Raw genomic sequence first — 11,309 nt, 5'->3', positions numbered from 1 at the left:
TACAGTGTGTTTGGTGGATACAGTGTGTTTGGTGGATACAGTGTGTTTGGGTGTTACAGTGTGTTTGGGTGTTACAGTGTGTTTGGTGGATACAGTGTGTTTGGTGGATACAGTATGTTTGGTGGATACAGTGTGTTTGGTTGTTACAGTGTGTTTGGTTGTTACAGTGCTTTCGTGGGTACAGTGTGTGCAGTGTAAGGAGATACAGGTGTATATGGTGGGTGATATCTTTTTAATCCTATCAGTTGTGGGAACATGGACAAAGCTAAAAAGCTTCTTGTTGTGTGGAATGGTCGGTGTGGAGACAGACAGGACTCACTCTCCACTCATATGTGGAAGCTAAAACTGTTCATTTCAAAGTAATCACAGGTACCGAATGATGGCTCAGTGGGAAAAAACTTCAGTTGCCTGACCCAACAACCCAAGTTCCTGTCCCAGGACCCGCTGGGTGAAAGGAGAGAACCCTTGAATACAGGTCTTCTTTTGACCTCCATCTGTGCGCACACGTGCGCGCGCACACACACACACACACACACACACACACACACACACACACAGTGTAAAACTATTCTACAAAACAAAGGTGGAGAGAATAATGGTGGGCACAGTTGGGAAGGAAGAAGGGTCAGGGAGGTGGAGAACAGGTACCCATGTCTCACCCAGTCTCCAGCCAAATTTTCCCTCCTTTCTGAACACTGAATGAGAAACGAAAGCTACCTGCTGCAAGAAGGGAATCGTCTTCAGAAACCACCAGGAGCCCCACAGCTTCCGGAAGCTTCTCCAGCAGCCTGTCTTCTCTGCCAGAGACCTGCGCAGTGGAAGGTGAGCATCAGGCAGGCTCTCGTGTGCGCAGCTTCAGAGCTGGGGTATGGCTTACCCCCACACTGGCTCTATCACATTGAAGGGGTTCCTTAGGCCCTAGTGTCTCTGTTTCCCTGTTAAACAAGAGGTGACACCAGACTACCCTTCCCAGGAGTGATGGATGAAACTGTGTGTGTGTAGGGGGTCATTTCCGGTGCAAAGTAACCACTATTATGCCCAGTAATGACAATGTGGCTGCAACTCTTTTTATCTATTTCTTCCTTCCTTTCTCTTAAAATTTTATTTATTTATTTATTTAGACACAGGGTTTCACTGTGTAGCCCTGGCTGTCCTGGCTATGTAGATCAGGCTAGCCTAGACCTCACAGAGATGTCAAGTATTAAGATCATAGACTGTGCCACCAGGCCCAGCTCCTTACATAACCTCTGCTGTTGCCCCATCCACGTCGAGGGCTTCAGACACAACTGTGCGCCCCGTGCGGTGCCTCCCCACCCCAGAATGTAGGGCTCTGCTGGGCTGGGCTCTAATTCAAAGGGGACAGGCACCCCACCACTGCTCCAACCCACACAGCTTGAGCAAGAAAGGTCCGCCTTGGCTTCTAGTTTCAGGTCACCCCCTCTCACAGTGGGGAAGGCTGCTTGCGCTGCGCCTGTGCTCCATGGCTTGGTCCCTTCTTGGTGGATCAGAAGAGCAGAGAGCTTAGGCCAGAATTAGAGATAGCTGATACCTTCCAGCCCACGTCCAGTGACACATTTGTAGCTGTACCCAAACACCTCACCACGAGGCACCAGCTAGGGACCAGGCATTTAAACACATAAGCCCATGGGAGTCATTCCACAGTACAGAGCAGGGGCTACTGCCAGCCCTGCCTTGGGACAGCTCTGTGGCGACTGTTCACAGGGCTGTCAATGGTAGGGTTAGTCTTTTTAAAGAATAAACTCAGAGGCCAGAAGGGGGCCCTGGGCTCCCCCTGGAGCTCAGGTGGTGGTGAATCACCCAGTGTAGATGCTGGGAATTGAACTCAGGGCCTTCACAAGACCAGCCAGCACTCTTAATCAGAGACATGTCTCCAGCCCTGTGGTGGTTGGTTTTAATGTCAACTTGACACAATGAAGAACCCAGAGAAGGACTATCTGGATCAGGCTGGCCTGTGGGCAGCTGATAGCCACTGTGGAAAGACCTAACCTTGTCAAGGCCTGCAGAGGGAGTACACAGGCTGGTACACAGGCTTTTCTCCTCAGGACCTCTGCTCCTGACTTCCTGTCATCATTACTTGTCCTCCATGACAGACTGAGAGCTGATTAACCCTTTCTCCCCCAGTTGCTTTTGTAGGAATGTTACATCATGGAAACTGGGAACCGGGCAGCGAATAAAGGAAGAGGCAGTTTGTTCCTCCCAAGTTCTGGGATATCTGTATACTGTGTGAAGCCATGAAGCATGCACAAAAGTCAGAGGTCAACCTCAGTGTCTCCCCTCTATATGAATGCATGTATGTCTACATGTATCTGTGTGCACCACATACGCGCAATGCCTACAAAGGCCAGAAGGGGGATCAGATACCCTGGAACTGGAGTTATAGTTTTCAGTCACCATACGGGTACTGGGAATTGAATCTGGGTTCTCTGCAAGAGCATCTAGGGCTCTTAGCTACGGAGCCATCTCTTCAGTCCCTCTATTTTTTGAGACAGGGTCTCTCACTAAATCTGGAGCTCAGTGATTCTACTGGACTGGGTGGTCATGGTGCCCCAGGGATCCTCCCAACTCTGCCTCCTTGGAGCCGGAATACACATGTGAGGCCCCACATTTAGTTTTACATGGGTGCTGAGCATCTGAGCTCAGGTGCTTCGGCTTGAGAGGGTGAGCCCTCCCCCAGCCTAGGGGAAAATCACTCACCACAGCCACAGAACCGCTGCTGAAGCCAGCGACCAGCTTTGCCTGCGTCTGGACGGAGACAGCACAGGTAGGTGTCTCTCCTGTGATGCACGACATCTGCCGTTTCTCCTGCAGTTTCCCTGTGGCCGAGCTCCACACACTGACCGTGCCACCCTTGGACACAGCAAGCAGCAGGCTCCGGGCAGCCAGCACAGCCACACAGGCCCAGGGGTCAGAGGCATCTCCTGCCATGCAGAAAGCCAACTTCGAAGTTTCCAGATTCCACACGCTGATCTAGTGAAGTCATGAAGAGCAAGAGACACGCCAGCATCAGCAGGGACCTGGGCTCAGCGGGTGGAGCACTCCCCTCGCTCCGCAAAGCCCTGGCATCCACCCACAGCACACAAACCAGGTAGCCTGGTGCAACCTGTCACCCCAACAGGAAGACCGAGGTTGTCCTTAGCTACATAGTGAGCTCAAGGTCAGCCTGAGCTACAAAAGACCCTGTCTCAAACAAACAAACAAACAAACAAACAAACAAAATAAAAACAAGCAAGCAAAGAAAACACATTTTTTAGAAAATTAAAAAAGATATTCCCAAGCAGGAGCGCCTGCCTGAATCTTCCAGAGTCAAGAGACAGAGCTGTTCTTACCCCGCTCTCTCTCTCTTCCATGTGACATGTGGGATATTGTTATACTGCTTAGGCTAGCCCTGAGCTCAGGCTCAGACAAGCCAACTGCCTCCGCCTCCCGTGGAGCTTGGAGCATTTATCACCTGTCACTGTTCCCAAGTACACATTCTTTTGTAATTTATAAAATTGAGGTTTTGAGCCAGGTATTTACCCACACACCTGCTTTTGCATCTCTGTTTGGCAGAGGGTCACTGTACTACATGGCTAGAACATGTCTCAACAACAAAACTAGTTTCTTTCAATGCTGGCAGGTTTTGTTTTTGTTTTTTGTCTTATATTATGGGAGAATTGATAGCAATGGAACAAAGTGTCAGGTCTAGTTGACAGGAGTTATCAATATTGGTGTCCTATATGTGACAAATGTACCCTTGTTACATAAACTATTGATGACAGGGCCCACTAGATGGCTCATCGAGTCGAGGGGCTTGCTGCCACCCTGATGATCCGAGTTTGCTCCCTGACACCCACATGTCTGGAGGAGACGTGGTTCTGCGGGTTTCCCTCTGACCTGCACATGTGCCACGGACACACACCTCAAATAAAAGTTAAGATGTTGGTGTTAAAGCCCGGCCTCACACTTAGAGGCAGGGGCAGGAAGGTTGCCACAAGTTGGAAGCAAGGCTATACCATGAGACCCTGCCTTAAAGACCAAAAGAAAAGATGTTAGGCACTGGGAGACAGGCGGCAGATAGAGTGGATACAGCGCTATGCGTGTGGTGTGTGCCGTGCAAGCCTGGAGACAAACTTCAGGCTCCAGAACCCATGTAAAGGTGCGGTGGCTGCTGGCACCCAGCATGTGGAAGGCGACCCCATCAGACAAATAAGTGCAGCCCACATTCAACAAGAGACCCTCTCGGAGTGACTAGGAAGACCCTGTAGTCTGCTCTCTGCTCTCACTGAAACAGGGCAGGAGAGGCTGACATCGTGCCCCGGCATCCACACATGCCTTGTGCTAGAGCTCAGTGCTGGGTTGCAGATCGCCCTGCCGTGGACAGTGTTCCTGCGCTGTTGAGAATCCACGCTGAGTTCTTCAGGCTTCCACAGTGCCATCACCTTCACTGAGCCCCACCCCCAGCCCGTTCGGCTTTTGTTGTTGTCGTTTGTTTGTTTGTTGCTTTTCTTAGACAGGGTTTCTCTGTGTAGCTCTGTCTGGAATTCACTCTGTGGACCAGGCTGGCCTCAAACTCAGAGATCTATCTGCCTCTGCCTCCCAGGTTTTCTTTTCTTTTCTTTTTTTGAGACAGGGTCTCATGTAGCCCAGGTTGACCCAACAATAGCCTTGAACTCTTTGTCCTCCTGCCTCAGCATCCCAAGTGAGGGATGACAGGTGTGTGCCATTAGTCTATGATTGTGAGTCTCCATTCCGCACTACATCACATGCCAGGGCTGTGTGTGACAGGACAGACACACTGGGAGATGTGGGATCTAGATGCAAGTGGAATATTTACTAAGTGAGATCACAAAACACACTTCAATGCATTTGAAAGGATTCATACCACACAGATGGAATCCAACTAAAAAATGATATCGTTACCTGAGAACCTCTCAAAGACTCAGGAATGGCTAGAGAGATGGCTCAGTGGTTAGGAACACTGCCTGTTCTTCCAGAGTTACTTATGTAACTCCAGCCCCAGGGGGTCCCACACCCTTGTCTAGCCTCCGTGGGCACTGTGCACACACGCTGCACCCCCCACCCACACGCATGCACACCCACGTGAGCACACATCATGTGCATACATGCTGGCGTGAACACACGTGTACAGATGCAGGCAAAAGAGCCCTCATAAAATAAACAATACTCAGACACAAATAGCACCAGTCAACACAGCCTGCTACTGAAGAGGAAAGCAAAAGTAAAATCTGCAGTGCAGAGAGACGGCTCGGTGGGTAAGAGCAGTTGCCACATAGCAAGAGGACCTGAGTTCGCGTCTGCAGAATCTACACATCTCAGGGTGTGTCTGTAGCCCCACAGGCAGATGGCGCTGAAGACAGAACCTCTGAAAGCTGGCAGACCAACAACCTGAAGCCTGCAGCAGTAACAGCAGCGGGAGAGCTCGCCCTCACCAGGGCAGACAGCAGGACTGATAGCCAAGTGTTCTCTGGCTTCACGGTGTGCACCACGGCACATGTGCACACCCCGTGTGCCCTCCCACCTCACTCTACCCTGTGGGTTTGGGGGACTGAAGTCAGATCATCAGATGTGCCAGCAAGCCTGCTGAGACATCTTGCCAAGCCCTATATCTCATCTTTTGAGAGTCTCTCAACAAGCTGTAGCTCTGCTAGGCTGGCTGGTGGACAGGGGACCCCAGGCTGCCCCCCTGGGATTGCCAACGGTGCCCCCAGCCTGGCTTGTACTTGGGTTCTGGGATAAATGCTTATATAGCACTTTACGCTTGAGCTGCCTCCCCAGCACCTTCTCTCTTACAAACAAACATACAATATGGCCTGTGACACACAACAATCCCCCTGCCTCTGCTTCCCAAGTTCTAGGATTCTAGTTGTATGCTTCCACAACCAGCTCCTCCACAACCAGGGTGGTGCTGTACCCTTCTTTCTGTCTCCCTCTGTGTCTCTGTCTCTCTCTCTGTCTCTCTGTGTCTATCTCTCTCGCTTACACGCATGCATACACACACAAGCACAGAGAACCCAGTTTGTTACCTTTGTGCCAGATGTTGAGTATATGAGTCTGTTTATCTCATCCACATGGAGGTCCCAGCTCTGAGGCTCTGTGGAATTTGATGAGCCTCTGTCCAAAATGGTGACTTTCTCCTGGCCAGAGAGCAGGCTCCACAGGCGCAGGGTGTGATCCTTTGATGCAGAGATGGCGAGAGTCCCTTCAGCAAACACTTGCACACACCTCACCTCAGCTGGGGTAGGCACAGTGTGGGAGGGCATGTTAGCTGGGGACAGTTTATCTGGTTTCTACCTCCGTCTCAAAGATCCAAACAACTTCTGGGTGTGATGGTGCAGAGATGGAAAGATCTCTGTGAGTTCAAGGCCAGCCTGGTCTACATAGAGAGTTCTAGGCTAGCTAGAGCTACCTAAAAAAACTTTGTATCAAAGCAAAAACAAAAAACTAAACAGCTACTTCTCAACCCTTGGCCCAATTATAACATAAAACTCTCTAAATATAAACAACAACAAACACAAAAAAGCAAAAATGTGGCAAAAAATCTACCTCTCATCTATCTATAATATATACACATAAATATTACATGTTTAATCTGAAATAATATAAACCAAACTCCCCAACTCCCCAAATTCTGCAGTCTTTCTCACTGTCCACCTCTGCATGTGTTCTGGGAAACAAACCCAGGTCACCAGGTTTTCAAGGTTTGTGAGGTGAGTTCCTTTACCTGGTGAGCCATCTTCCTAGCCTTAGCATCATTTATACCACATTTTAGCATCATTTAAAAAGGATATTATTGGTTCTTCGAAACAGGGTTTCTCCATGTAGCCCTGGCTGTTCTGAAACTTTAGCCTATAGACCAGGCTGGCAGAAATCTGCCTGCCTCTGCCTCCCAAGTGCTGGGATTAAAGGTGTACACCACTATGCCCAGGGGGTTGTTATTCTTCAATTTTACTTTTTTTAATGTATGTGAGTGTGGGTTTGTGCACATGCACGTGGTGCCCATAGAGGCCAAAAGAAAGCTCTGGATCCCTGGAGCTGGGGTCACAGGCGCTTTGAGCCTGTGACATGGTGCTGGGAACTGAGCTCTGATCCTCTGGAAAACAGCCAGAGTTCCTAACCACTGAGCCGTCTCTCCAGCCCCTTGATATAATTTTTAAAATGTAAAATGCTTGGATGTTTTTGAAAGGATCAGACTAACTTTGTAACCTGTCTGTCTTCTAAAGCCTAGTTTTGAGTTTTAGGTCCAGGTTAAGCTAAAGCCTCTTAGTACCTTTCCAGAGAACGGAGAAATGTGACCCTATCTGTGAGGACAGATATAAAAAATCAAGCAAGCAATGGCCTTCACTCAGCAAAAAGAACGACCAGACCCTTGTCTTCGAGATATTGTTTCTTAGCAACCAACCCAGATGGCCTCAATCCTTCTTCTGAGTACCTCCTGACCTCCAGCCAAAAGCCCGCAACCCTGATCTTCAAGGATGAGCTAACCACCCCACCTTCAATTGCAGCTGCATCCACACTTGGCAGGACTGGCCAAGCTTGAGCACCTAAGACTAACCAATTGTCTTACTTTATAGCTTCCTCATCCAATCCTAAATTGCCAAGACTGCAACTTCAAAATTCCTGCACTTTGTCTTTTAAAAACCCAAGGCCTTTGTCTCCCAGCAGGGGTGACCCCATTGTGCAATGGTTAAAATAAACTTCTTGCGATTTTGCAATGATGAGATCTGGTCTCCTGAGTTCTCTTCATCGCTTCTAAAAATTAGGCTTGTGCTGGGCCTAACATTTTGATACAGCAGACTTTCTTATTGCTTTGATAGGTGAAGATTGCCCGTGGAAGATAGGAAGCAGAAATAAAACCTCCCTTAGGCTCTGCTGTGGCTTAAAAGTCTCCCCTCAAAATTCATGTCCCTATTGCAACAGTGCGGAGAGAAGGAACCTTTTAAAGTTGATTAGATGATGGCAGCTCATGAATGGATTGGTACCACAGTCACTAGAGTAGGGGTAGAAGGGCTATCTGGTCCCCTCTCCTGTCTTTTGAATGTCCCCTTGCTATAAATGACAGAAACCTTTAATTGTCAGCTTAATGCAAGCTAGAATTATCGGGGAATGAGGGATTGTTCGTGGGCAGAGCTGTGTAAGGACTGTGATTGCCTTCACGGTTGCAAGGAGACCCACCCACCATGTGATGGACTGTGACCTGAACTGTGACCATATAAGTCCCATTCTCCCCTTAGTTGATTTTTTGTCAGAGTATTTTTTAAATGATTTAAATGTATTTATTTTGTTTTATGTGTATATGTGTGTGCCTGGGGCCTCTGGAGTTCAGAACAGAGCATTGAACTACAGATCTTCCCGAACTGTAGTTAAAGATGCTGTGAACTGGTGGTATGTGGGTGCTGGTGACTAACTCTGGGTCGCCTGCAGAAGCAGCAAGCGCTCCTAGCCACTGAGCTAGCTCTGCAGCCCCTTGCTAGAGGATTTTGTCAGAGTAATAAAACGGCCGCAGATATCATGTCGGGATGGAGGAAGACAGCCCTTTAGGTGCACTAACTTCATCATTTGTTTTCCAACCTCTAGAACCATCACTCAAATAAACTTGTGGTGATTATTACCCAGTCTATAGTATCTATTAGAGCAACAGAAAATGGACTAAGAAACATTGCAGAAATGACTAGATTTTTTTCCTCCCTCATCATACCTTTGATAATGTGATTAATACTCTCCTTGACAATATGACTTTGCAGTTCCTTCCATCAAGAGATTAACAGTCTCAGTTAAGAATAACATGAGGGGGCTGAAGAGATGGCTCAGCAGATAAGAGCACTGACTGCTCTTCCAGAGGACCCGGGTTCACTTCCCAACAACCATATGGTGGCTCACAACCGTCTGTAACTCCAAGAGACATGGTGCACGGAGATCCGCACCTTCTGTCAGCAGGCCCTGTGGCTCCCTTGGCACTTGAGAGGCAGACAATGGTGGATGCGGAGGGAGGTGTTTTCTTCACTGGCAAAGTCATTTGCAAGGAGCCCATGCTCCTCCTGTAACTACCTTTCTCCCTGTGCCCTGTAAATGACCCTACTGACAAGCATTGGTTCTTACCCCACGCCTTATGCCCCACGTCCCATAAAGGAAAGCAGGGAGAGAATGCTTGGGAAGAGAGGGGACCCAGCAGGAGAGGGAGGTGAACATAATCCAAGATGCTATAGATGGCACATGTGCCAGCTGAGGTGGCACATGCCTTTAATCCTAGCACTCAGGGAGGCAGAGGCAGGAGGATCTCTGTGAGTTCGAGACCATCCTGGTCTACAAAGCAAATCTAGGACAGCCAAGGCTACACAGAGAAACCCTGTCTCGAAAAACTGAAAAACAAAAACAACCAGATAGATGTAACACCTAACATTTCATATGGAAACATGTCCTGACGTGGTCAATAGCTGCTAATAAAATTTGTTTTAGTTTTTAAATATTTAGTTTTTAAAGCCTAGCCTAGCTTTTTAGCCTTTTTAAAGTTTATTATTTTTACTGTATGTATGAGTGTACGTGTGTGAGTGTCTGTGTGAGTGTGGAGTCAGATGACAACTCACAGGAGTTAGTCTCTTTCCACCACATGGACTGTGGGGATTGAGCTCAGGTCGTCAGACTTCATCATGTGAAGTGGCTCAGCAGGTAAAGGCTCATCAATAGGCCCCCATGCTAAACTACTGTAAAGACTTTTATTTACGTGTGTGTTCATCTTTGTGTGTCTGAAGATGCCTGAAGAGGCAGGAAGAAGGCGTTGAATGTTCTGGAGCTGGAGGTACAGGCAGTGTGAGCCGCCAGCACGCCTGCTGGAACTGAACTGGTACACTTAGCCACTGACCGAGCGTTCCAGCCCCTGTGTTTACCACCTGTGGGAAGTGTTATGAGCACAGGATGTCCATGTGTGAGGGTGATGGCACTCTGGGACACTGTGCAGGCCCCCCCCTCCTGGGTACCTGTGTGTCCCGTGAGAACATGGACCACCTGCTGCTCTTCCACACCCCACACGACCACGGCGCCATCCTGGGTGCCCGCCACCAGAAGCTTCTCCTCCAGGCTCCATGCTACAGCGGAGATACCTGCAGGCACACAGAGGTGACACACAGCTATGGCCTCAGGCAGAGTCTGTGAGACTCCCCCATTTTTCCCCAAACAGGGGGGAAAAAAAACAAACCTCTTTTACAAAGCTGGAAAGACAGAAGTTAGAGGGAAGACCCAGAGATTGCCTGTGCCGTGGATTTTTTTAATTAGACTTATTTTTATGTTAAAATCTGTGTGTGTGTGTGTGTGTGTGTGTGTGTGTGTGTGTGTGAGTGTGTATATGTGACACATGTGAGTGTTGGTGCCGACAGAGTTGGTTGCTGGCCAACAGTCCTCACCCAGGGATAGCTCTGCTCCAGAGGATTCTGTGTAAGTCTATCAACCTTTTCAGATGCAGCAATTAGGGACAGCAATGCACCTGGTGGCCGGTGCTGACAAGCAGGTGTTACCATTTCAGTGTGGAGCGTCCCCCAGAGACTCCTAGGTCCACTGGTGGTGCTGTTTTAAAAGGTTCTGGAAGTTTCAGGGGATGAGGCCCAGCTGGAGGAAGTAGGTTGTGAGAGGTTGGTCTTTGGGGGTGTGCTAACACCCCACTCCCCTTCCAGAAGCTCTCTCATACACCACTGTGACGTTCTGGCAAGCACCCATGCCCGGAGCCTCATTTCAGTTATGTCAGGCATTTTGTTTCACTACAAGAAAAGCAACAGGCACAGCAGTGGGCCATGGAACCTATAGCACTCAGAGAGTCTCCGGCTCCACACAGCAGGGGTCTCAGCAGGCCCGTGTGCTGCAGTAAAGAACAGAATATAATAGTATAGAATAATAATAGTAAATAATAGAAAGATGTTGGGCTACATATTATTTATTATTAGCCCTAAGATTATCACAGCGGTATTATTTAACCTGCTATCAGAAATAATAAAACAGACACCTATTAGATTTATAACTGCCTTATTCGCCTTGGGCCGGGCAGATATTTCACTCACAGCCTCAACATCTTCACCGTCCATCTCCCAGCCCCCATCCAATGCCATCCACCTTAACCCTCCTAAATTGGACTACCTTTCATCCATAACCCCATGGTACTCGCTTTCATTCTCTATCTGGATCTTTCCACACCATCATTGGAGTCCCTTCTCCAGTCCCATGTGGGTTTTTTTTCTCCATGCTAACCTATGGTGGTATCCTCCTTCTTCCTCTCTTCCCCTGTGACTCTCTCTTGAACCTAAAAG

General features: G+C 48.7%; 1 protein-coding gene across 3 annotated transcripts in view; it reads right to left on the bottom strand.

Moving 5' to 3' along the window:
* Positions 1-11,309, bottom strand: part of Nwd1 (NACHT and WD repeat domain containing 1) — a 72,256-nt gene that overhangs the window by 26,519 nt on the left and 34,428 nt on the right. For all 3 annotated transcript variants that reach the window (XR_008719006.1, XM_055597328.1, XM_055597329.1), the window contains exons 11-14: positions 9,993-10,115; positions 6,045-6,253; positions 2,716-2,988; positions 718-808 (exon numbers count right to left, since the gene is read on the bottom strand). Coding sequence is in view for 2 of the 3 variants with exons in the window: in XM_055597328.1 (XP_055453303.1) it covers positions 718-808; positions 2,716-2,988; positions 6,045-6,253; positions 9,993-10,115 (696 nt within the window). In the remaining variant the exon portion in view is untranslated. The remainder of the gene's footprint in view (positions 1-717; positions 809-2,715; positions 2,989-6,044; positions 6,254-9,992; positions 10,116-11,309) is intronic.

Source organism: Psammomys obesus, unplaced genomic scaffold (assembly GCF_907164565.1).
Source record: "Psammomys obesus unplaced genomic scaffold, mPsaObe1.curated_primary_1811, whole genome shotgun sequence".
Taxonomy (NCBI): domain Eukaryota; kingdom Metazoa; phylum Chordata; class Mammalia; order Rodentia; family Muridae; genus Psammomys; species Psammomys obesus.
Note: the sequence above shows the minus strand (reverse complement) of the source record. Positions and strands in the feature narration are given on the sequence as shown.